Source organism: Schistocerca nitens, chromosome 4, assembly GCF_023898315.1.
Source record: "Schistocerca nitens isolate TAMUIC-IGC-003100 chromosome 4, iqSchNite1.1, whole genome shotgun sequence".
NCBI lineage: Eukaryota > Metazoa > Arthropoda > Insecta > Orthoptera > Acrididae > Schistocerca > Schistocerca nitens.
Window position 1 is genome coordinate 424,633,517 of NC_064617.1, and position 27,859 is coordinate 424,661,375.

The 27,859-nt window shown below is 42.7% G+C and overlaps 1 protein-coding gene across 1 annotated transcript in view; it reads left to right on the forward strand.

Annotated features, from left to right (window-relative positions):
• LOC126252972 (GTP-binding protein 10 homolog) overlaps positions 1 to 25,864 on the forward strand; it is a 79,969-nt gene extending 54,105 nt beyond the window's left edge. The window contains exon 7 of the mRNA XM_049953993.1: positions 25,563 to 25,864. Within this exon, the coding sequence (XP_049809950.1) occupies positions 25,563 to 25,786 (224 nt within the window). The 3' untranslated portion in view covers positions 25,787 to 25,864. The remainder of the gene's footprint in view (positions 1 to 25,562) is intronic.
• Positions 25,865 to 27,859: the final 1,995 nt, after the last annotated feature.

Sequence of the window (27,859 nt, forward strand, 5' to 3'; positions counted from 1 at the left end):
TTCACAGCAAAATACTCAAATTCTCTCTTCCTTGGAAATCTCAATGTTCATCAGCAATTTTCCACATACTACTGTCACTTGGTTTCAATAGAAAAATACTGAATGCAGAAGAGTGAAATACATTGATAATGTAACATAAAACAGTAGATTATTTGAATGAAAATAAAGAGTCTTTTCTTTAACAGTAACTTACCACACACTAAACAACTGCCAAAATAGATAGGATTTTTTTTTCATTTTAGCACACATCAGACAAATCAATACAAATAAAGTAATGTTATTTTTTGGCAGCTGCTTGCAGTATTGTTAACAGCACTAGGCAATGGACTTCAAAGAGAAAAGACGCAATATGCCTTCTTCGTGTAAGTGTATGAAGCAGTGATGATGGTAGTGGGGGATTCATCCATGTATTTGTCAACGGGCACTGAAGAGCCATTTCTACTACATATTTGGAAGATTGAGTGTGTTCAAAAATCACGTCATTCAGTGTTTGAATAGCTAGGCCACAGCAGTATTCGTCAGTGATCACATGTGGTCCCTGAGTTTGACACTTGAGGTGTGTTTAATGTAATCACATGACAATGTGGTCACCTGTCAGAAATCATTTTATTGAAGCTGACAACATTTGCAGAAGCCAAAGTAGATGGAGGCTTTCAAAGATTCTCCGTCATTTTCCACAGCTGGAAAAAATGGATGACTTAATTCAGACGTGGCCATACTTCTCGTGAAGATGATTTACATGAGGGACATCTCAAAACAACAACCACAGATGAAATATCAAGAAAATGCGCATTATAGTACTGGATGAGAGACTGACATCCCAGGCATATCTGGAGAAACAGTTTGGTTCAGTTTGCATGATGATTTAACAATAAGAAAACTTTGTATCACTCAATATCACATTTATTAAAGTTTGAGGACAAGCAGATGCAAAAATAAATTTCTCATCATGCTCAGATCATTTTAAATAGGATCCAACTAATTTTATTATTTTGACCAAGGCGTGGGACCACTCAATGACAAAACTGCAAAAACAGCAGCGTGCGGAAACTGTTGACACTGCACCAAGGCAGTGATCAGTTTTATCAGCTGGAAAATTCAAGGTCAGTGTTTTCTGGGATCCCAACCAGATTCTTTTTATTTGTTACCTTGCAAGGGATAACACAATAACTGGTGAATGCAATAGAAATTATCCGGGCCACCTGGTTGAAATATTACATTAGAAAAGGCCTGGATTGCAAATGAAAAACAATAAAGATCAAATAACTATTTTTATTATTGGAAATGGAAATATGAGTGGACTGTAGTACAGACTGTTGGAATATCCCCCCCCCCCTTTCTCCCCAATTCACCAGATTTAACACCCTGTGACTTGCACCTATTCCCACACCTAAAAAATTTGTGACCAAAAATGATTTGGTCCATGATGAGTCTTTCAAAACTAGGTGATTTTTTATCCAAAAAATGCATGTTTGCTTTTTCTGTGCCAGTACAAAACTTTTAACTCTACTTAAATGTTACCATGAGCATCATGTCAGTTACATTAAACTCATTTATTTCTGGTCTTCATTAGATTGTGTCAGGCTTTGCCATTATCTTTGATTTCTAGCTTCAGTGAAATACTTCCAAATACATTGCCGGAAGAAAAAAGTTAGTACACTTGGAAAGATGATGTCAATTTTGATCCTGTGACAGCTTGTGCCACCTGGGAGATAGATGTATTGATAATGCTTTTAATATCATCCACCAACAGAAATTGTTGTGGCATAGCTACTAGAACATCATGTGTGTCTACCTTTTAATAGGGAATTCTCACAGCAAGAAGGCCCAGGGTGGTGCAGATGTGTGAAGCAAGCAGGCAACCATGCCACAGGGATGCACTTGTGCTTCCTACAGCCAAATGAGTGAGTTTGAGAGGGGTCAAATTGTGGCCTTTCAAGTGGCAGGATGGTCCTTTTGGAGAATTCCACACAAGTTGGATGTGCTGCCTCAGTGATCATGAGAACTTCTCTCATCCATAGATGAGGTTCTGGACATCCATACAGCACAGACACCTACCAGGATCACCATTTTGTAAAGGCAGCAGTGGTAGATCATACAGATACCACAGCACAGATAACAGGGCTTGTGAGCCCAGACGCGTCAACACAAACTATTGTGAACTAGTTATTAGCAGCGGGATTACGGGCACACAACCTCTAGCCCATCTTCCACTCATGTCACAACTTACATGCTTGGCTTGACAGATGCCATCAGAGGATCACTTGTAAGATGGAATGGTGCACCATGGTCTTCAGTGATTTCGTTTGCACATACGACATATACCTGGTGAGCATTGTCTTATAGAGTGCATTTATCTGACACACTGGCCCCATCCCAGGCCTTGTGGTTTTGTGTGTGATAAGTTACAACTTTGGTGCACCTTTGGTGTTTCTGGAGGGGTGCTAACCAGCATTGGTACATGCAGAATGTTGTTATACCCATTCTTTTGCCATTCCTGCAACAGGAATGTGGTGTGTTGTTCCAACAGGAAAATGCTTACCCACACACTGGATGTGGAACTCAACATGCTCCACGAGACGTGTAGCAACTTCCCAGGCTAGCATGATCTCCAGACTTGTCTCCAATCGAGCATGTGTGGCATATGATGGGACAAGAAGTAACTTGTGCAACTCGTCAATCAACAACTCTTGCAGAACTGCATGAACAGCTCAAGGTGGTCTGGCGTAACGTTTCCTGGACAGTATTTGTCATCCGTACAATCAACTGGATGCCAAAGTCAGTGCCTGCATTGTGGATATGATATGTGCTACGTCAGAACTGCTTGCGCTATTGATCTGTAAATGCAATTCTTTCATATACTCCATATGCACTGTTGCAACAATAAAGCTCAAGTGAATTGAAAACCTCTAAAAGGGTGTACCGTCTTTTTTTTTATCCACACTACTTTATATGTATGGGCAACCACAGCTGAAATATTCCATGACTTGAATAAACAAGACCACCCCAACTGTTAGAATTCTTTATTGAAGAACACAACTGCTTTCACAAATTTAATTTGCATTTTCAAGTGCTTCACTAAATACATAGGGATAAAAGAACTTGTCAGAAATTTAGGCATGCCAAGAAACTGACAAATAAAAGCGATAAGGTCTGTGTCTCCTTACAGTCAAGAGATTAAAGGTTCTATTTACACCAGATGAAGCCATTTCCAACATTTACATCCAGGTATTTAAAACTTCTGACTCATAAATGTGTGAGCATCTATGATAAAATGTATTGAGGGATAAGGCCATCCCCAATCTAAAAACATCAAAGTAAGAATGTAGTAGATATTAAAATAATATATAATAAAAAATAATTAAAATACTCAGCAGAACTGCTGAGATTGTAACATTAGAAAAGAAACAGTTGTCAATAGTTATCACACTTTACCATTATTGTAGACAGCCTGTGGAGAAAGAGCTGCTGTTGCCAGACCAACTAACTGCAATCTGTAGTGAGGCCTATGTTGAAAGCCATGTGTGCACAGTGTCACAGACATTAACTAACCAGATACCTTGACTGAAATGTTGGGAGCTGCCTGCACATTTTAAATTACCAAACTTCTATAATCAAAAATAATATATTCTGTTTATGAGTCACATAAGTCAGCATTACTGTTACAACTAATTTCAAAGGGTCCTACATGCCAGCACTAGCCAATGCAGTGTCCTTACAATTGATAGAATTGTTTTCACAAATGAAAAGTCTTTTACATTATTAAAAAAACAGTGGTAGGGCTGGAAAATGTCATTCACTTAAATAATCAAAATTGAGTAGAATGTTTCTGTGACATAAATCTGTCTGGGAGTTGAGGGAATTTTCTCGTGCTCTTTTCAGTGCTCAAAAAATCTCCAATTATTCTAAAATATTTAGAAAATTACCCTGGTGAAGTAGTTGAAGATTGGTGGCAGAAATTTTAAATCCCTGGATATAAATGTTGGGGAATGGCTTTATCAGGTTTATAAAGAACCTTTAATCTTTTGATTGTCAGTAGACACAGACTTTATCACTTTTATTTGTCTGTTTCTTGGCATGGCTGAATTTCGGATAAGTTTTTTTATCTCTTTGTATTAAGTGAAGCACCTGAATATGCAAATTTAATTTGTGAAACCAATCATGATCTTTTTTCCCAGCATTATACTTCAATTATGGCATCACCCCCTGACCTGTAACCTCTCTGTCAGAATTATTTTTATTTACTCTACAAAAAGTTATCAGGAGAAAGAAAACTGGCGTTCTACGGATCGGAGCGTGGAATGTCAGAGCCCTTAATCGGGCAGGTAGGTTAGAAAATTTAAAAAGGGAAATGGATAGGTTAAAGTTAGATATAGTGGGAATTAGTGAAGTTCGGTGGCAGGAGGAACAAGACTTTTGGTCAGGTGAATACAGGATTATAAATACAAAATCAAATAGGGGTAATGCAGGAGTCGGTTTAATAATGAATAAAAAAATAGGAGTGCGCATAAGCTATTACAAACAGCATAGTGAATGCATTATTGTGGCCAAGATAGACACAAAGCCCACGCCAACTACAGTAGTACAAGTTTATATGCCAACTAGCTCTACAGATGACGAAGAAATTGAAGAAATGTATGATGAAATAAAAGAAATTATTCAGATAGTGAAGGGAGATGAAAATTTAATAGTCATGGGTTACTGGAATTCGGTAGTAGGAAAAGGGAGAGAAGGAAACGTATTTGGCGAATATGGTGTTCCTCAGGATAGAGGTCAGGAGTGGAGGGCGTTGTAAAATGAAAAGTAATGAAGTGGAATGGACCCAGTTTATTCCTGTAACAATGATACATTGGTGCCTACGTTGGGCTGAGCAGCCCCAAGAGGGGTTGCCGTCTGCTCATCAGAGAGGCAGAGGCTAGAGGAGCGACTACTCGGGGCCGAGGTCTGAAACTAAGAGAGCGCGGAGCTGTTTCCAAGCCGCCCTCGCCGCTCCCAGCCGCGTCCCCACGTGATCACATGATTAGTCTCTGATTGGAGGATTGATTCCGCCAACGCGCCTTGCTAGTAGCGTACCCCCGTCAGCGCAACCAACCCGTGGGACTTGAGTCTGACCGAGGAGCACGTGGCAGGAATGTGCCGACCATGGTCTTCCAGCCAGCACCTTCCACCACAGTATGCCCAAGCCGGCTACGGCCGAACATTATGCATGGAAAATTTATTTAATAAAATTTTGTCGGCAATGATCCCTCTTGGGGGGGGGGGATCTCCTCCCTGCACATCCTTTCCCCTTCCGAAGAAGGCTCTCTGGATGAAAATGAATGAGCTTATTCTAATTGATTATTCCATTTAAAAAATATATGATCATTATGAAGGGTCCCAGAAATTAACATCCATAACATAGTGATATCAATATGTGCAAAAGTTACAAAGTGGCCTGAAGGTCCTGGAGGAAGGCTCTTGAATAACAAACTTGTGAAGTTGGTGCGACGGCAGTGGGGCGGCGCCATGCTGTGAGTGTGTGTCGGCGGTATCAATGGTGGTGGGTACCCAGGCGATGATGAGGGGCACCGGAGCACAGCACATTGAAACACTCCACCCTCGTGGGGGTGAGAGAATGCTCCCAGGCCTAACAGTCACAAGGGGGTTTTTCCCCTTAATATTACTTTGAGTTCTTAAATCTAGGATTACAATGGTAATTGCCCAAGTGGGTGAATGAGAACATTACGAAATGACAAAAATTTAAAGAGAAAACAAAATGACTTACATGAGGGTTTAGACTCGACAGTTAAATTGTGATTCCATAGACTTTACATAGAAATACAAATCCATTACAAAATTAGTTCATTGACCTGACACCCAGACTACAACTTAATTCTAAGGGGGGGGGGGGGGGGGGGGGGGGTCATGCCTGATCGCATGCACCAAGGTTGGCAGGTACTTTCAGGTGTGATATTCACCTTCAGGTTGTGGGGGTGGTACTACTTCTCGGAAGGAAGTGAAACATTTGCAAAACCCTCTTTTACAGAGTATCCAGGATACTATATCAGAATCATTACAATGATGATTACCGAACCAGCGCTGGGTAATACAACGGTGGTTAATCTCTTGGTTTGGTGCCAATCAGCAATATGTGAGGCCACTCGGTCAAGAGCAACTTGGTTGTGTTCCTGGGTAAGGAGATGATTGATCGATTGGAGTAGATCTGAATCATTGGTATTCGGTAAATTCTTTAGCTTCTCATGGTGATGGAGTTTAAAAGAGAGTTCAGGAAGGTATAAGGTAAATGTGGGAATGGTGACATGAAAGGTGGAGTGCAATTGAGCTGATATCCTCATAGAAGCAGCGTATACATCACATCTTGAACTATTATACACTAGGCCACTATTATTCAGTGTTACCCAGTACGATTCAGTCTCTGACATTGAACGGTGGCACACCAGGGTGGCAGTGACAGTCTGTGGAACAGCGAACAGAAAACTGTTGCCAACAGGATGAATTATTGGTTGACAAAGTGAGACTAGAACACGAGGACATGGAGGTGTAGTAGTTTCAGCTAAAAACAGTGACATCTCGCACTCAGTAGTGTTAGTGTGTAAAATTAGCATGGAGCATAAGTAATGTGTTGTATGGAAGCAACTGGATATTTCAGCGCGAGAGAGAGTGGCGTGAGTTTTGTCGATCCCGACTAACTATTAAAAATTCTTGAGTCTGCCAAACAACACAGTGGTGAAGGGTAGCCCAAGAGACTGGAAAAGTGTATATTTGATAGCACTCATATTCGCAATTTGCGCACGTGATTGGCAACCTCATTCGCATCCGAATACCGTCCGAATTACGGGTAACTCAGACCTCCAACGCAGCATAGTAAAAGGGGAGGTTGCTTTCCCGCACGGCATTAAGCATTTGTTTAGGGGCCAAAATTTGCGATGACACATTGTGTAGGATGTGCAAGAAGGGCTCTGAGGGTAACAGATGTGGACTGAGCTTTCCTTGCAGTCTGAGTTGAATGGCCGAGTGTAACATGTGCACATGTAACTGTGCTGTGTGTATATTAAATAAAAGAATCTGTGTGGTCTTCACAATGTCCAATGTGATAGACAGATTACGTAATCCCGAGCAAAGATGAGTCCACTCTTGGTTAAAGGATTGTTCAAGTGCACCATAGTGTCATATTAATCTGTCGGCTACAACTTATATTTGTCTAGTTGTGGCTAACAGGTTATTCTCAAGATGTGTCGGGCACACCTGTTGATGTACCAACACTTCGTGATTAACTTGTGTTTCCGAAAGTGCGTCTGTTTCCTCAGGAGTCCCAAAGACAGATTTTAATAATGTACCTCCAACGGGTAACCAGGCTCGTTTGTAACGAGGCCGTGGTACTGCATCCCTAATACTGTTCAATTGACTTCGAAGGGTTGAAATAATTCTAGTCACTTCCCACAAAGATCGGAGAAACTCATGTTCCTTCGTCTGCATCAAGAAGGTTTCATATTTTGACAATTGCTGAGCTGTATCATATAAAGCATGGTCTTCCTCTTCTAATAATGTTAAGTTGACATCAGCTAACACAATAGCATAATGTGGAGTATGCACCAGATTATGACGACGTCCAAAAAGCACGCCAGATGTTGAAGGGTAGACGTGAAATGGAGGCGCCTTAACGGCGACGACGACAACCATTGAGATTAATATGCTTCCCATTGCGGATGATAAATTGACAGCCATTTGAACGGAGGTTGCTTTCAGCTTCCAATGTTGATAACGGTCGACTGCGAGAGAAGGTATTAGTGACCCTACAAGTAAAAATTTCCTGGCTTACTTGATGAGTAATTCAGAGATGACAGAGGGGGTACAACGTTGTAGCAATAATTACCTGGCAAGTAGCGACGATGGACCCGTTCAGTCACGCTTACTGATGAAGAAGGCCACGAAGTAGAATGACGGCAGGCAACCAACAGTTTGGCAGCCGTGGGGGTAGCAAGGCGGCAAGACAATGGTGTAATTCAACACTGAGTATCCGCTGATCAATCATGCGTCAGCAAAAAAGACGCTGAACGCGGAGGCAGTACTACGCAGCGCAGACTAAGCGTAACTCGCTGTAAAAAATTTTTCAACCTGCTATGGGACGAAGGCCAAGTGTCGTTAATTAATTTGAGATTTTGTACGAAGAAAGGTTTTTTTTTTTTTTTAATGAATAAAATGAGAAGGAATCCTGTGATCGCGGTGTAAACCTGCACAGCCTAGGCACCTCCCACGCATTGGCCACTACGCAGGGGCACCCACCTCGCTAAGGCTCGACACGGCGAGACAGGTGAAGTACTTCATAAATTTCAGAAATAATATTGAGTGGTTTTTCAGCTGTAGAAAACCCGAATGATGGTAGGACAACTCAAGTTAACTCAATAATCATAGGATCTTTACTTACAGAAGTGGTCAATAGAGAGATTAACTGTACTGAAGTCGGAAATGAATGTTAGCGAGAGCGAGTCTGTTGCTCGTGAATACAGAGGCTGGGCGTGAAGCAGTGGAGGCGGCGTAGCGCAGCTTTATCAGCGCTGAGCCGGCAGAGTGCTGAGCTCAGATAACAGCGTCGGAGAGTGCTAGTGGCTCTGCGTCCGAGACTAAGACATTGTAAGTGCAACTTAAAAGTAACAGTTTATTGCAAAGCAATAATAAATGAATAGCTGATGTCACAAAGACGTTTGATTCCATTTTAACAGAACAACTTAAGTGTTCAACAGGTAAATTGATTACGTTGTTGATTAAAAGAAACTGCTACTGAACATAACATACATACGTACGTACTTCCCTTTCCCCCTTCCGAAGAGCGGAGGGCATAGACGATAAAAGCCTTGTTCATGTACTTAATATATGACAATAGGGGTCTGGTAACATCAACAAGTTACACCAAGGTAGTGTGGATATGAACAGTGTGAGTGTGTTGTAAGTTGTTATTGGGCGTATGAAGTGTTGTGTAAATGTGTGACTAATGGTAGCTGATGGCGGATACGAATTGAAGGCCAATAGGTGCTATCAGAGATACTTCCAGTCGAGAAACAATGAAAATTAAAAGGGAATACCGAGTATGACACAAAATAACGTATAACCATAAAGTGTACTAACATTAATCATAACTATAAATTGATAACAATAAGACATGACATTGAAGTAATAATAATTGACAAGAAATAAAATAAAGGGAATATTTCCCGAACATAAACTTCCGAATCGGATACGAAATCCATCAGGGGATGTTGTTTTTTAGTCGGTTGACGAAGTGCATAAGGGACTACGTCAGTAGAATCCGACAGTGTGTGTATATAACAACATTGTTCTTAAAAGTGCAGTTTGCACTGTCAGATGGTGAAAAGCAACGAATCCATTCAGCAACGGAAAAGGCTGCCATTTGGGGAACGGTATCTGAATCTTTGGCAGAATCCAATGATTTTGCAATGGAATTGCCATGTAGAAGAAAGTGGCGTTGTATAAAATGTAATAAAAGAGCGTCTGGGGCTCAGTTCATTTGTGGTTGAGTGCCAAAGGCGTAGTGTGAGTGCAAATTGTCTCACGGTAATTGATGTATGAATTGTTTTGTGGTCAACCGAGGAGCCTAGGATTCGGCGACGTATAAGTACAAATTCGCGGTGCAAATGAGCTACCTGCGAGTGACTCGACTAATAAGTTCAGCAGTGCATTAGTGCAATCTGCAGACTTGGATTGATGATTATATAATTTGCAGGGCAATGGAGCAACTTGCGAACAGTGCTAAGGCAACCTGTCTAATAATTGAGGGGTAGGCAGTGCATTGGAGCTATCTGCGATACCGTGGTTCGCCCGCATCTCGTGGTCGTGCGGTAGCGTTCTCGCTTCCCACGCCCGGGTTCCCGGGTTCGATTCCCGGCGGGGTCAGGGATTTTCTCTGACTCGTGATGGCTGGGTGTTGTGTGCTGTCCTTAGGTTAGTTAGGTTTAAGTAGTTCTAAGTTCTAGGGGACTTATGACCACAGCAGTTGAGTCCCATAGTGCTCAGAGCCATTTTTTTTGATACCGTGGTTCAGCGGGCCTAAGGGCGTCCATCTGACTTAATAAGAATTGGTGTAGGCACATGGGTTTCCTGCGATACATGGAATAAAAGTATCAGTGGCGTTATTAGCGACCTGCTGTACTAGGAAAATGTCGACTGTTCAAGCAATAAAAATAGCTCTGAAGCTAGAATAGCATACATGCATAAATAGCGTCACTTTTTGTGCGCGCAGTACATAACACTACATAAAATGAAAATCATGAACTATAAACCACTAGCGCTAGCATAATGACATAATTAAACACAATGACATATATTGACAGAAAATAAAAACACAATGATGTATAATAATAACGCTCTAAGTAGTCGAAACGCTCAACGTTAACATGTAACACTGGCCACCTGGGGCTGGCTGCTAGGCTGCGTGTGTGTTAGTTTTAAAACTGACGATAACAAATTGAACTGAAAGGACAACTAGGCACAGTTCCCGTAGCGCTTACATCACCGGCTAATTAGAGGCAAAGTACGTATCTCACAATGGATCATCGGCCGATATTTTGGGGCAAGACTGCAACAAGGGAGAGCAATATCTCAGTGTAAATAGGTGGTAAGATTAAAAGACCGGTACTGTCGGAAGAGGGTACCTAACATGTTGTAGGGGCCTCCTCATCGACAGAAGAAAGAAAACAGGATAGAACAATGACCACGGCAGTAGAGTAAAATAAATGGGTAGGGCAAAAATAACTGTGTAGCAACCAAGGAACAATCGCCCACCGATATACGGCAGCCCGGAGGATTGGTCGTTTGTGCCTCGTCAGTAGTGTGAAAAACCCGTGGCATTGCATTGGTTTGCCCATATCTGGCCTTGTCCAAGGAGGATAACGTTAAATGTCCTCATAGTTCGATGTGTAAGAGGATTAGGGCTGTAGTTTGTAGCTTATACAATGAAGCAAAGCAGTAGTGAAACTTCACTTATAGGATTGGCAGACTAAGGTATGCAGAATAATGTAAATCATTAAGAACTTTGTGTGATTTATCCAGCTAATGTGAAACAAAACAAGGAAAAGAATTTAAACAATGAATCACATCTACTTAATATTTATGTTAAGATTTATTGGGATGTTTGAATGAATTTTGTTTGCCGTGTCATCCGGCTGCATGAAAGAAACCAGCTTGGAGCTGTTAGCGAGCGCGCAGCGCACGCATAGGTGCGGAGTAGGCACCGGCACGTCAGCGGTTATGTGAGACGGCGTGTAGCCGCAAGAGACCGGCCGCTACTGCAGCGACAAATATCACGCGCTTAGCGTGTACAAGAAATAACGATGAATTATAAATTGCTAATTATCTAGAATAAGAGTTTTTTAAAAATGCTGTTAGTTATATAAAATGATGGTAAATGCATTGTAGTCTGTCATACACAGAGGATAGGGCAGTAATTTGCGGTTTGTTTTTGTAACTACTCGGACGCGCCGCGTGTTGAGACGCTGGAGGCGGCAGCGCACGTGGTGATAAGATACGTCATCGCGCGGAGCGCTGTTACTGGCTGAGAAAAAATGATGGCCGCTGGCCAGTTCTTGGCGAGGAGATGGGACAGCGCTGAAGAGAGGAGGGGAGGCGACAGCTGATGTGTTGCCCTGCCAACAGCTGGTCCTGTAAACAAAGCGTACGAGGCGTATGCATTTCAAGTCCTGGCTTTATCTGTTCCGATTACTTACGATTAGCTGCAGCAAATACAGAACTACGACATATAGTACAATACACTAGACGTCAACGTAACAAGTATTAAGAAAAGCTCGGAGTAAAAATACTCCACATGTACTGGTTTGCCAAATAGATGGCAATAGAGGACATTGAAGAATATTATTCGGAGTTAGCAGCAGCGGTACTGCCAACACCAAGTGTAATGGTTGCATTTGAAGCAAGTCAGTTGCATGACGTCTAATGCTTGGCGTTGCTTGCAAAACATAAAATATAATCATACATATAAAAATGAGCAAAATACATGACAGGACTGGAAATTGACAATTGAGAATGGCTGGGAACTCCGTGGTGGCCAGGCACGTCTTGCTTCCAAGTCCCTGGAGAAAATGACTTAAACTAAGCTGCAATAAAACATAACATAAAACTCTAATTAGGCGTGATTAATCACGCGACCTCAACCCATAAGGGTGTCGATTCCGCAAAGGGTATCTACAATCCTGTGGAGGTAATCTCCTCCATTTTTTCTTTCATCTTTGTTCCACTTGAGGTGGAGGTGACACAGGCGGATCGGGGTCTGCGACCTGTTGTGGTGACACAGCCCTACCGTGGTAAGGTTTCAGGCGGTCAAAGTGCACTATCACCATACGATCGGTCAATTGCAGTTCTGCATTGACTGGTGAGGTCAACCGTACAATCCGATACGGGCCTTCAAAGCGGAGAGAGAACTTTTTAGTTCGTCCCTTTTTGATTGCCGGGTTTCGTAGTAACACTAAATCACCTGTTTGATAAGTCGGTAAAACAGCATTTTTGTTCTGCCTGTGCAACTGTTTATTAGTAGCTTTGATATTATTCCTCTTTACCTTATACCAGATCGCTTTTAGCCAGCGGGCTAAACCTTTTACTTCCTTTATTTCTACACCTTGACGTAGTTTGTCTATTTCGAACGGCGAATTCATCGGCCGTCCAAACACAGCTTCGTAGGGTATACCCCGTGGATTCATGTATTCGGGTGTTGTATGCAGAAGAAATATACGGTACATATCTGTCCCAATCAGCGTGCGTTTTTGCAACATAATAGGATAACATTTTACAGATTGTACGGTGTACACGTTCAACGCGACCGTTGGCTTTAGGATGGAAGGGAGTTGTACGTCATTTTTTGATTCTTAGCAATTTACAAACTTGTACAAATAAATCAGACATGAAATTGGTTCCTTGATCCGTTAAAATGGCATCAGGACTTCCAAAAGGTAGTATCACACGATTTACAAACTCTCTCGCCACAGTTTCAGCTGTCATGTCAGGGAGGGGAACCAAAATTAGATAACGTGAAAAGTGATCAATAACAGACAAAATATATTTGTTACCTTGTTGCGACTGTGGAAAAGGACCTTGGAAATCTAAAGCAAGAATTTCGAAGGGTGAAGATGCCTGAGGAAGTGTTTGCAGCAGCACTCGCGGATGCCTATTTTGTGCTCGTTGTGCACACGGCAGGCAAGATCTTACATACCTGTCCACGTCACGTGGTCGGTATTGCCACCAATAACGTGTTGCAATTCGAGCGTTCGTAGAGTGTTTTCCGCTGTGACATGCTTGGATTGTATCATGGCATTGCCGTATTATACGTTGCTGCAAGCATTCCAGTATTACCAAACGATTTCCATGGGGAGTTCTTCGATACAAAAGGTCGTCTATTACTTCAAATTCTGGCAAGGTGGCATATCTTTGACGTTGAACTTCCACCTGCTGTGCTTCTTTTAACTCTTCAATTGTTACCTCATCTGATTGAATGACACGCATTTTTCTACTTAATGCATCAGCAGTTTGATGCAACCGACCAGGCTTGTGCCGAACTTCAAAATCATATTCTGACAGTTTCATGGCCCAGCACATAAGTTTGCTGCTAGGGTCTTTAAGATTCAATAACCACTGCAGAGCAGAGTGATCAGTAAGAACTGTAAACTTGCGACCATAAAGGTAACATCTAAAATAATTAATTCCAAAAAGAAGGGCAAACAATTCCTTTTCTGTAGTACTGTAATTAGTTTCTGCTTTATTCAGTTGACGAGAGGCATACCCAACGGGTTTTTCCTCACCATCTTGCACTTGGCTTAGGACACATCCTACAGCAAAATCAGATGCGTCACAAGATAAAATAAAAGGTTCAGCGAAGTCTGGGTAAACAAGTAGAGGTGAACTAGTTAAAATAGTTTTCACTGTTTGAAAGGCAGTCGAACATTCATCCATCCAAACAAAAGGAGTATCCTTTTTCAACAATTTAGTAAGTGGTTTGGTAATAGTAGCATAATCTTTAACAAAACGGCGGTAATAATTTGCAAGGCCAAGGAAGGGTTGTAATTCCTCTAAATTTGTTGGAATAGGAAAAGTGTCTACTGCTTCAGTTAATCGTGGATCTGGCTTGACTCCGCTGGAACTGATGACATGACCTAAATACTGCACTTGTGATTGAGCAAAAGAACATTTTTCTAATTTTAAGCTTAAATTAGCATTTTCCAAGCGCAACAGTACACTGCGTAGATGTTCAGCATGTTCAGCAATGGATTTTGAAAATATAATTATATCATCAAGATACACAAGGCACATAGTAGGTTTCAACCCACATAATAGCAGATCTGCAAATCGCTGAAAGGTTGCTGGCACGTTGCGAAGCCCGAAAGGCATCCTTAAGAATTCATATAAGCCACCAGGAACTACAAAAGCTGTCTTAGCTCGATCTTGAGGAGCAATTGGAATTTGATGATACCCACTGCGCATGTCTAATGTTGTGAAGTACCGGCAATTGCCCAGACGATCGAGTGTTTCATCAATCCGGGGTAATGGATAATGATCTGGAGTAGTAACTTTGTTTACTGCTCGCATGTCTACACAGAGGCGATAGGATTTTTCTCCGTCTATAGATTTCTTTGGAACGACTACAACTGGGCTAGACCACGCACTAGAAGAGGGTTGTATTATTCCTGCTTCTAGTTGCTGTTGTATAGTTTCCTCTACCACTGACTGAAGATGGTAGGGAATTCGGTACCCTTTTTGAGCTATTGGCCTAGCATTTCCGGTTGGAATCTCATGTTGGATTAGATCTGTTGCTGCTAAATATTTCCTGTCTTCAAACAACCATGAATACTCATTCAATACTTCATTTATTAGCTTTTGTTCATGCAATGGGAGGTGACTAAGCTTAGCTTTAAATTTATCTGTCACATGTGACGTGATTGTCAAAAGGTGTTGAGAGGCGGCAGCAGTCTTTTTCTTTTTCAGAGAAGGGGTTCTCATTGGCAACTCATCTTCTGTGATAACCTGTAAGCTGGCTAATACTGTACCACGCGGTATTAAAGCTTGCTTGTGACTAAAATTGTCTAAACACACGGGTACGCAATTTTCTTTTTGTACTTGCTGCGCTTTGCACAGGCTACGTTTTACGTGGACCTGCATCTGCTCAAGAGTTTCATTCTGGCAGAGTGGATGTACCAAGAAATGAACCTCTTCGGATTCACGTATCCCGACAGGCACCCAAAGGATCTTTCCTGTGCCTTCTGGTATCTCCACGGGATTATTGGCTTTTAGCATCGTTACGGGAGACTCCGAAACTTGGGAAACGGATCCTTTTTTCCCAGCTCCGCTCGCCCGCAATGTGCAGTCACGTCCAAACCGGTGCACATTGTCGCCGAATTGGACGGTATTTAACCTATAGTCAATAACCCCCTGGAAATGACGCAGAAAGTCACTTCCCAGGATGATGTCGTAATCCGTGCGCCTGTTTCGTACAACCTCCATCGTAAAAGCATATTCTGTGGAGTCCAACATGAACTCAACACAACAGCTGCCATCAGGTTTCACTATGCCGGGACCAATACCACTGATATGGTACCGCGGCGTTTGCAATGTTCTTTTATCTCTCTTCGATAAAAATGCCAAGCTGATCTGTGCGCCTGTGTCAATTAGCACGCGTATTGGTTTGCGGCCTCTAACACCATAGACAACCACGCTTGCCACCTGCGTGATTCCCTTATAAGCTAGGGGGGTCACTATTTTTAACGGGGGCCGTGAGGGGTGGCACTTCCTGCCCCGCGGCCGTTTCCCGAATTCTGTGGTTGGTTTGCATTTCGCCTGGAATTTGCAGGTGGTTGTGGCCTACTATTTGGACAATGCACGCTTTGGTGACCCATGTTCCGGCACTGATGACAATATGGCACGCGACATTGCTCTGCCACATGTCCTTGTCTATTACAGCGCCCACACTTAGTATCGTTCGAAAAGACACGTCGGGGCTCGCTTTGCCGCGCAGAGACGGCCACAAATCGGCTCGCCTCCTCTCTCAAGAGTGCTAATCACACGGCTTCGTGTAAGATGCGGGGGGAAGCTACCTTGATTTCGCCCCCTATTTGAGGGTTTATGCCACAAATAAACACGTCTATCGCACGACATTCTGATTCTTCCAACAGAACCTCGTTATGAGCAGAACTGGCACTTAGTGCGTACGTGTGGCATGCGACGCTTCTAATCCTGTCCGCGAATGCTTCTAAATCTTCACCCATTTTTTGCTTAAGGGTGGAAAGCAAGTCGCGATAGTAACTAGTACCACGTTTGTCTGTATACCTTTCAATCAACACTGTTGCAAGGGACTGGAAGGTAGGGGCATTTTTCAAGCTCTCGACCGACTGCACGTAGTTCCACGCTTCGCCGGTGAGTTTCACTTTCATCACGTTTAAGAGAAATTCATCTGGCCAACCGCAAAGCTTTCCAATGTCCTGGATATTCTGGACAAGCGTTTGAATATCCTCGTGCGGCTTTCCAGCGAACGCCGGAATAAACGCTACTGCTGGAAAGCTCTGCACCAAAGTAGAGGTGGCTACTGCCACAGGTGATTCTGCACTAGTGAGTGGTGGAGTCACCTGCTTCGGCTGTTCTTCCACTAGCACTTGCTTAGCAACATTAGATTGCGGAGAAGCCATTTCAAGATCATCTATCTGTTGCTTAAGCTCCGCGTTAGTTAAAATTAATTGATTTAACTGGGACTGCAGCGCCAACAGGGGATCTTTATCCTCTCCAGCTGCTCCTGGTTCCGATTGCTGCCTGGTGATTGGCAGGTTACAATAGTGTGGGCATCTACACCACCGTAGCGTTGCTAGCGACTTACAATATTTAGTGGCGTGCAGACGACGGACGGCGGTGTCGACGAGCGGCGGCAGGCGCGTTGATCACGTGCGGGCGCAGCAGGCGGCGGGCGACAGCACGGACAGCTGCGACGGCGGGGCGGCGCGAGGGCCACATCCCGGACCCTGGCGCAGGCGGTGACCCGTGGCAGCTACGGACAGCAGCAGCGGCGAGTGTGACTGCATCACGGACCCTCCTCGGCTCGCGTCCGGCGGCGAACTGCGTCACACTTGTGGCGCGCTAGTGCGCGGCCACGCACATTCTGCAATGCAGGCAACTGGCTGGCACGCGCATGGCGTGCTGCAGCCTCGCCACGTTCGGTCTAGTTTCCTTTACTTACTCAGCCTCGGCCCCTTTGTAGTACTCATACTCAACTGATGAGTTGATTTTACAACCGTAAGGTGGGTCGCATCCCATTTCTGACACCACATGTTCGTCAGGATAGAGGTCAGGAGCGGAAGGCGTTGTAAAATGAAAAGTAATGAAGTGGAATGGACCCAGTTTATTCCTGTAACGATGATACATTGGTGCCTACGTAGGGCTGAGCAGCCCCAAGAGGGGTTGCCGTCTGCTCATCAGAGAGGCAGAGGCTAGAGGAGCGACTACTTGGGGCCGAGGTCTGAAGCTAAGAGAGCGCAGAGCTGTTTCCAAGCCGCCCTCGCCACTCCCAGCTGCGTCACCACGTGATCACATGATTAGTCTCTGATTGGAGGATTGATTCTGCCAACGCGCCTTGCTAGTAGCGTACCCCCGTCAGCGCAACCAACCCGTGGGACTTGAGTCTGACCGAGGAGCACGTGGCAGGAATGTGCCGACCATGGTCTTCCGGCCAGCACCTTCCACCACACTATGCCCAAGCCGGCTACGGCCGAACATTATGCATGGAAAATTTATTTAATAAAATTTTGTCGGCAATGATCCCTCTTGGGTGGTCTTCTCCCTGCACAATGGATTGGGGGTAAGAAATGAAAGAGGAAGCCGCCTGATAGAATTTTGCACAGAGCACAACTTAATCATAGCTAACACTTGGTTCAAGAATCATAAAAGAAGGTTATATACATGGAAGAAGCCTGGAGATACTGACAGGTTTCAGATAGATTACATAATGGTAAGAGAGAGATTTAGGAACCAGGTTTTAAATTTTAAGACATTTCCAGGGGCAGATGTGGACTCTGATCACAAGCTATTGGTTATGAACTGTAGTTTAAAACTGGAGAAACTGCAAAAAGGTGGGAATTTAAGGAGATGGGACCTGTATAAACTGACTAAACCAAAGGTTGTACAGAGTTTCAGGGACCTAGTAGGTAAAAAGACGAGGGCTAGTAGAAATCCTTGGGTAACAGAACAAATACTGAATTTAATTGGTGAAAGTAGAAAATATAAAAATGCAGTAAATGAAGCAGGCAGAAAAGAATACAAACGTCTCAAAAACGAGATCGACGGGAAGTGCAAAATGGCTAAGCAGGGATGGCTAGAGGACAAATGTAAGTATGTAGAGGCTTATCTCACTAGGGGTAAGATAGATACTGCCTACAGGAAAATTAAAGAGACCTTTGGAGAAAAGAGAACCACTTGTATGAATATCAAGAGCTCAGATGGAAACCCAGTTTTAAGCAAAGAAGGGAAAGCAGAAAGGTGGAGGGAGGATATAGAGGGTCTATACAACAGCAATGTACTTGAGGACAATATTATAGAAATGGAAGAGGATGTAGATGAAGATGAAATGGGAGATACGATACTGCGTGAAGAGTTTGACAGAGCACTGAAAGACCTGAGTTGAAACAAGGCCCCAGGAGTGGACAACATTTCATTAGAACTACTGACGGCCTTGGGAGAGCCAGTCCTGACAAAACTCTACCATCTGGTAAGCAAGATATATGAGACAGGCGAAATACCCTCAGACTTCAAGAAGAATATAATAATTCCAATCCCTAAGAAAGCAGTCGTTGACAGATGTGAAAATTACCGAACTATTAGTTTAATAAGTCACAGCTGCAAAATACTAACACGAATTGTTTACAGACGAATGGAAAAACTGGTAGAAGCGGACCTCGGGGAAGATCAGTTTGGATTCTGTGGAAATATGGGAACACGTGAGGCAATACTGACTCTACGACTTATTTTAGAAGCTAGATCAGGAAAAGGCAAACCTACATTTCTAGCATTTGTAGACTTAGAGAAAGCTTTTGACAATGTTGACTGGAATACTCTCTTTCAAATTCTGAAGGTGGCAGGGGTAAAATACAGGGAGCGAAAGGCTATTTACAATTTGTACAGAAACCAGATGGCAGTTATAAGAGTTGAGGGGCATGAAAGGGAAGCAGTGGTTGGGAAGGGAGTGAGACAGGGTTGTAGCCTATCCCCGATGTTATTCAATCTGTATATTGAGCAAGCAGTGAAGGAAACAAAAGAAAAATTCGGAGTAGGTATTAAAATCCATGGAGAAGAAATAAAAACTTTGAGGTTCGCCGATGACATTGTAATTCTGTCAGAGACAGCAATGGACTTGGAAGAGCAGTTGAACGGAATGGTCAGTGTCATGAAAGGAGGGTTTATGATGAACATCAACAAAAGCAAAACGAGGATAATGGAATGTAGTCGAATTAAGTCGGGCGATGCTGAGGGAATTAGATTAGGAAATGAGACACTTAAAGTAGTAAAGGAGTTTTGCTATTTGGGGAGCAAAATAACTGATGATGGTCAAAGTAGAGAGGATATAAAATGTAGACTGGCAATGGCATGGAAAGCGTTTCTGAAGAAGAGAAATTTGTTAACATCGAGTATAGATTTAAGTGTCAGGAAGTCGTGTCTGAAAGTATTTGTATGGAGCGTAGCCATGTATGGAAGTGAAACATGGACGATAACTAGTTTGGACAAGAGGAGAATAGAAGCTTTCAAAATGTGGTGGTATAGAAGAATGCTGAATGTTAGATGGGTAGATCATATAACTAATGAGGAGGTATTGAATAGGATTGGGGAGAAGAGAAGTTTGTGGCACAACTTGACTAGGAGAAGGGATCGGTTGGTAGGACATGTTCTGAGACATCAAGGGATCACCAATTTAATATTGGAGGGCAGCGTGGAAGGTAAAAATCATAGAGGGAGGCCAAGAGATGAATACACTAAACAGATTCAGGAGGATATAGGTTGCAGTAGGTATTGGGAGATGAAGAAGCTTGCACAGGATAGAGTAGCATGGAGAGCTGCATCAAACCAGTCTCAGGACTGAAGACCACAACAACAACAACATGCCAAGAATCACAAAGAAAGTGAATTCAGTTTTATCTCCATTGTTAACACAGAGCGATATCACAGAGGCAATTGCTAATTATTATGTATGTTATATGAGGTGCAAATTTAAGCAAATAGTAACTGTGAACAGTTATTTCAGAGAAACTATCAATGGAAACTGAAATTCACTTTACATATTATGATCACATTGTGCCATGTTATCTGTTTATTGATATGCCGTCCGTCGAGGACATGTGCCCGCCATGTTGCGCATATATGGTCTGCAACAGCTACGGCAAGGGTATACAATTCGCCAGCTGTCAGGTGAGCTAGGACTTCGGAAATTTTGACATTGGGTTTCTTTCGGTATATTCTTCCTGTATAAAAAATTCTACCAGGTGATCAAAAAGTCAGTATAAATTTGAAAACTTAATAAACGACAGAATACTGTAGAGAGAGAGGTAAAAATTGACACAAATGCTTGGAATGACATGGGGTTTTATTAGAACAAAAAAAAAAAAAAAAAAAAAGTTCACAAGATGTCCGACAGATGGCGCTGGACAGCAAAACGTCAGTGACTGCGCATGACAATCGTGTATAAAAGGAGCTGTAATGAGAGGGAGAATCAGATGCGCCAGCAGCCACAGCATGTTGATGTTATCTGAAAATGCGTTTTTAGTGATGCTGTATTATCAGAATGGGGAATGTGCTAGTTCAGCATTACGTTCCTATCGCCATAGGAAGGGAATTTGAATCGGTAAATGTCCATTGACAAATGCAGCTGTGGCAAGAATGATTTCAAAGTTCGAAGCCACGGGTTGTTTAGATGATAGACCCTGTAGTGGCCGACCAAGCACAAGGCGTAATGCTGCTGAGACAGTTCAGGAAGAAATGGAGACTGTAGCGGGTTTGTCTATGCACGGGGAAGTCAGCGCTCATGCAGTTGCACGTCGCACCGGCATTCCATACACTACTGTTTGGTTGGTACTGAGGCGTACCCTCCGATGTTATCCGTACAAAATCCATCGGCATCATGAACTGTTACCTGGCGATTTAGTGAAGAGGAGGGCATTTGTGGTGTGGGCGTTTCAAAAGATGGCGGAAGATGACAATTGGTTGAGTAACGTGTTGTGGACCGACAAAGCTCATTTTGCACTCCTAGGATCTGTCAGCGCCCACAACTGCAGAATTTGGGCCACCAAAAATCCTAGAACTCGTGTAAAATCCATTGCATGATGAGAAAGTCATGGTATGGGTTGGATTTACCACATTTACCGTTATCGGGCCTTTTATCTTTGAAGAAATGCACGATTCTGGTTTTGTAACTGCTACCGTAATGGGTGAGAGGTACGCCGATATGTTACAGAATCGCATCATCCCCAGCCTGGCTGATAAACACCTGCTGGAACATACAATGTTTATGCAGGATGGCGCTCCACCCCATATTGCTAGACACGTGAAAGATCTCTTGCACGCGTCGTTTGGTGATGATCGTGTGCTCAGCCGCCACTTTCGTCATCCTTGGCCTCCCAGGTCCCCAGACCTCAGTCCGTGCGATTATTGGCTTTGGGGTTACCTGAAGTCACAAGTGTATCGTGATCGACCGACATCTCTAGGGATGCTGAAAGACAACATCCGACGCCAATGCTCACCATAACTCCAGATATGCTTTACAGTGCTGTTCACAACATTATTCTTTGACTACAGCTATTGTTGAGGAATGGTGGTTATTGAGCATTTCCTGTAAAGAACATCATCTTTACTTTGTCTTACTTTGTCATGCTAATTATTGCTATTCTGATCAGATGAAGTGCCATCTGTCGGACATTTTTTGAACTTTTGTATTTTTTTGGTTCTAATAAAACCCCATGTCATTCCAAGCATGTGTGTCAATTTGTACCTCTCTATCTACATTATTCCAGGATTTATTCAGTTTTCAAATTTAAACTGACATTTTGATCACCCGGTACATGTCAGATTGGACAGTTTCCTTGTTAGTTGATTGCCTGGTAGTGTTCATGCATCAAGACTCTTTGCACAGCACTTGCCAGCAGTTTTCCCTGCCAAATCATAAATCGGCTTGTAAATCTGCCCTACAGTTTTGTGAAAAGTAACATGTTGTTGCTGTTGTGGTCTTCAGTCCTGAGATTGGTTTGATGCAGCTCTCCATGCTCCTCTATCCTGTGCAAGCTCCTTCATCTCCCAGTACCTACTGCAACCTACATCCTTCTGAATCTGCTTAGTGTATTCATCTCTTGGTCTCCCTCTACGATTCTTACCCTCCACGCTGCCCTCCAATACTAAATTGGTGATCCCTTGATGCCTCAGAACATGTTCTACCAATTGATCCCTTCTTCTAGTCAAGTTATACCACAAATTTCTCTTCTCCCCAATTCTATTCAATACCTCCTCATTAGTTATGTGATCTACCCATCTAATCTTCAGCATTCTTCTGTAGCACCACATTTCGAAAGCTTCTATTCTCTTCTTGTCTTAATTCGACTACGTTCCATTAGCCTCGTTTTGCTTTTGTTGATGTTCATCTTATATCCTCCTTTCAAGAGACTGTCCATTCCGTTCAGCTGCTCTTCCAGGTCCTCCGCTGTCTCTGACAGAATTACAATGTCATCGGCGAACCTCAAAGTTTTTATTTCTTCTCCCTGGATTTTAATACCTACTCCAAATTTTTCTTTTGTTTCCTTTAGTGCTTGCTCAATATACAGATTGAATAACATCGCGGAGAGGCTACAACCCTGTCTCACTCCCTTCCCAACCACTGCTTCCCTTTCATGCCCCTTGACTCTTAAAACTGCCATCTGGTTTCTGTACAAATTGTAAACAGCCTTTTGCTCCCTGTATTTTACCCCTGCCACCTTCAGAATTTGAAAGAGATTATTCCAGTCAAAATTGTCAAAAGCTTTCTCTAAGTCTACAAACGCTAGAAACGTAGGTTTGCCTTTCCTTAATCTAGCTTCTAAGGTGAGTCGTAAGATAAATATTGCCTCACATGTTCCAACATTTCTACGGAATTCAAACTGATCTTCCCCGAGGTCGGCTTCTACCAGTTTTTCCATTCATCTGTAAATAATTCGCGTTAGTATTTTGCAGCTGTGACTTATTAAACTAATAGTTCGGTAATTTTCACATCTGTCAACACCTGCTTTCTTTGGGATTGGAATTATTATATTCTTCTTGAAGTCTGAGGGTATTTCGTCTGCCTCATACATCTTGCTCACCAGATGGTAGAGTTTTGTCAGGACTGGCTCTCCCAAGGCCATCAGTAGTTCTAATGGAATGTTGTCTACTCCCGGATCCTTGTTTCGCCCAGGTCTTTCAGAGCTTTGTCAAACTCTTCACGCAGTATCATATCTCCCATTTCATCTTCATCTACATCCTCTTCCATTTCCATAATATTGTCCTCAAGTACATCGCCCTTGTATAGACCCTCTATATACTCCTTCCACCTTTCTGCTTTCCCTTCTTTGCTTAGAACTGGGTTTCCATCTGAGCTCTTGATATTCATACAAGTGGCTCTCTTTTCTTCAAAGGTCTCTTTAATTTTCCTGTAGGCAGTATCTATCTTACCCCTAGCGAGATAAGCCTCTACATCCTTACATTTGTCCTCTAGCCATGCCTGCTTAGCCATTTTGCACTTCCTATCGATCTCGTTTTTGAGACGTTTGCATTCCTTTTTGCCTGCTTTATTTACTGCATTTTTATATGTTGTCCTTTCATCAACTAAATTCAATATTTCTTCTGTTACCCAAGGATTTTTACTAGCCCTAGTCTTTTTACCTACTTGATCCTCTGCTGCCATCACTACTTCATCCCTCAGAGCTACCCATTCTTGTTCTGCTGTATTTCTTTCCCCCATTCCTATCAATTGTTCCCTTATGCTCTCCCTGAAACTCTGTACAACCTCTGGTTTAGTCAGCTTATCCAGGTCCCATCTCCTTAAATTCCCACCTTTTTGCAATTTCTTCAGTTTTAATCTACAGTTCATAACCAATAGATTGTGGTCAGAGTCCACATCTGCCCCTGGAAATGTCTTACAATTTAAAACCTTGGTCCTAAATCTCTGTCTTACATTATATAATCTATTTGATACCTTTTAGTATCTCCAGGATTCTTCCATATATACAACCTTCTTTTATGATTCTTGAGCCAAGTGTTAGCTATGATTAAGTTATGCTCTGTGCAAAATTCTACCAGGCGGCTTCCTCTTTCATTTCTTACTCCCAATCCATATTCACCTACTATGTTTCCTTCTCTCCCTTTTCCTACTCTCGAATTCCAGTCACCCATGACTATTAAATTTTCGTCTCCCTTCACTACCTGAATAATTTCTTTTATCTCATCATACATTTCATCAATTTCTTCATCATCTGCAGAGCTAGTTGGCATATAAACTTGTACTACTGTAGTAGGCATGGGCTTCGTGTCTATCTTGGCCACAATAATATGTTCCTTATGCTGTTTGTAGTAGCTTACCCGCAGTCCTATTGTTTTATTCATTATTAAACTTACTCCTGTATTACCCCTATTTGATTTTGTATTTATAACCCTGTATTCACCTGACCAGAAGTCTTGTCCCTCCTGCCACCGAACTTCACTAATTCCCACTATATTTAACTTTAGCCTATCCATTTCCCTTTTTAAATTTTCTAACCTACCTGCCCGATTAAGAGATCTGACATTCCACGCTCCGAACCATAGAACGCCAGTTTTCTTTCTCCTGATAACATAAGACTTAAAAAAGCAAATCAAGAAAATAGTTTCTGATAATAATAATAATAGTAATAATGTATATGAGCATGAGATCCCACCTGAGTAAAACAGTGCAGAGGTAAGACACTTGGCATGAATTTGAGAGGACAGCAGTTCAGATCTCCATCCAACTACTGAGCTTTAAGTTTTCCATAGTTTCCCTAAATTGCCTAAGACAGATGTTGGCCTGCTCCTTTGGAAAGGAATGGATGATTTCCTTCCCATCCTTCCCAATTCTGAGCTTGTGTTCTGTCTCCAACAACCTCATTGCTGACATGGTGATAAACCATTATCTTTCAATTTTTTTACCCCAGAGTAGTGATTCCTTAGCATTTTACTCCCATATTTGGTCCCTAATTGAGTGCACTGCTTTCATCTGCATTCCTGATTTATCTTTCGACATACTACACTGATGAAATTGCCTTAGAAAAATACAATAGTTCTCTCCTGAAAAAACATATAAGGTGATCTTCATGGTACATTGTTCCATGTTTGTTATAATACAGTCTAGATTGCTGCATTCCCAGTTTTTTTAGTCTGTTATGATATTATTATATAATGAAAATACCTTAACAATTGTCTCTGGTAAAATTGTGTTTGAATGATTACTTTATTAACAGCAGAATACTGCATATTAATACCTATTTAATGTACTGAACTTTTAACAGATATGGAAGAGCTAGAACCAGATAGTCTCCCAAGAAGGGTGCTGCAGTTTCATGATGTGATTCCCATTTCTATACAGTGTGATGCTCTAAGTGTACAAAAAGTAAAGGAACGAATTAGGGCTGTACTGGACTTCCAAGCTGAATTATTAAAAGAAGACAATGAAAATTCTGTTCTTCAGAATATTCGAACACAAAACAAGGAATTTGCAGCAAAGATGGTGTGATAACTTGGGAGTTATTTTCTAAATGTATTTACTTTATCATTTCTTATATGTAGAAATACAAGATTGTCTAAAAAGTTATTTGTAAGATTTTTTTCTTGTCTCCTTTTTTTCCTCGAATAAATTCATGAACTACACTTGTTGATTATTACTGCATCTAATGCAGCTGCATTGGAGCACAAATTATATTCTCATTTATATACTAATCATTTGTGTACATAGATATTTCTAGGGTTCCAGTTCATCATCATAATTTTTTATTTCTGATTAGCACACAAACTGAATCAGCATCCCTGTCTAGTTTGAGTATTGGTATGAGTTTGAATCACAGGTACCTGAGCCATACAGTAATCCTAATATCTGACAACATTGTTGAGGAGCCCATATGTCATATGCCACGGCCATGTCAACTGATGTCTGGCTGCCGACAAATACATCAGTATGAGGTAGCAAAGCTCTTCATTGTGTCATATGAAGCTTACAATTATCCACCGTATTGATCTGTGCATTATCTATCTTGCTGCATGTCTTACTGTTGTCGGGTTGCACTTTGAAAGGAAAGCACTTGCTTATCAATGACATTTGCAATGCTCAGGAGTTTATTTGCAGTTTGCCATTCACTTTGTGAACTCTATCATTACTGACTGCTTGAAATTTTATTAATGTTCCTTTGGTTGTAGCTTCTTGAATGATTGTGTGGATTGTTTTTGTCTGCAGCGTCAGGCAGGAAAGAGGTGATGAGGATGTTTCCCACTGTGCATCAGACCATTGAGTAGCATGGCTTAAAAGTTTTTTAAATTATGTATTAGACAAATAGAGGTGTTGGCTAAACACAAAGAATTGCCAAAGTTCTTGGTTCAGCATCAACAGCTGATTAGTCTGGTGTCTATCTCTCAACTGTATGCTTGCTTCAACTAAACAAGTGAAAGTTAGGTGGTCTACCTCCATCAATTTCTTTTTCAGTATGAATCAAGTCAGTTTACTGGTCCTGTTTGTTAAAATCCTCTTCTACTACAGTCTGGTATCAAGCTGTACAAAATGGTTCAGAAATTTTGACTGCTCTCTGATCTAAGTAGTTTGAATTTTAAAGAAATTTGGTGTTTGGCGAGTAGCTACTATGTAGTTGCAGCAAGATGTAATTTCAGTCAAAGTGGTAAGCAATGCAAGCAGACTTTTGCCTTCTGGGTTGTACACTCCTGGAAATGGAAAAAAGAACACATTGACACCGGTGTGTCAGACCCACCATACTTGCTCCGGACACTGCGAGAGGGCTGTACAAGCAATGATCACACGCACGGCACAGCGGACACACCAGGACCCGCGGTGTTGGCCGTCGAATGGCGCTAGCTGCGCAGCATTTGTGCACCGCCGCCGTCAGTGTCAGCCAGTTTGCCGTGGCATACGGAGCTCCATCGCAGTCTTTAACACTGGTAGCATGCCGCGACAGCGTGGACGTGAACTGTATGTGCAGTTGACGGACTTTGAGTGAGGGCATATAGTGGGCATGCGGGAGGCCGGGTGGACGTACCGCCGAATTGCTCAACACGTGGGGTGTGAGGTCTCCACAGTACAACGATGTTGTCGCCAGTGGTCGGCGGAAGGTGCACGTGCCCGTCGACCTGGGACCGGACCGCAGCGACGCACGGATGCACGCCAAGACCGTAGGATCCTACGCAGTGCCGTAGGGGACCGCACCGCCACTTCCCAGCAAATTAGGGACACTGTTGCTCCTGGGGTATCGGCGAGGACCATTCGCAACCGTCTCCATGAAGCTGGGCTACGGTCCCGCACACCGTTAGGCCGTCTTCCGCTCACACCCCAACATCGTGCAGCCCGCCTCCAGTGGTGTCGCGACAGGTGTGAATGGAGGGACGAATGGAGACGTGTCGTCTTCAGCGATGAGAGTCGCTTCTGCCTTGGTGCCAATGATGGTCGTATGCGTGTTTGGCGCCGTGCAGGTGAGCGCCACAATCAGGACTGCATACGACCGAGGCACACAGGGCCAACACCCGGCATCATGGTGTGGGGAGCGATCTCCTACACTGGCCGTACACCACTGGTGATCGTCGAGGGGAC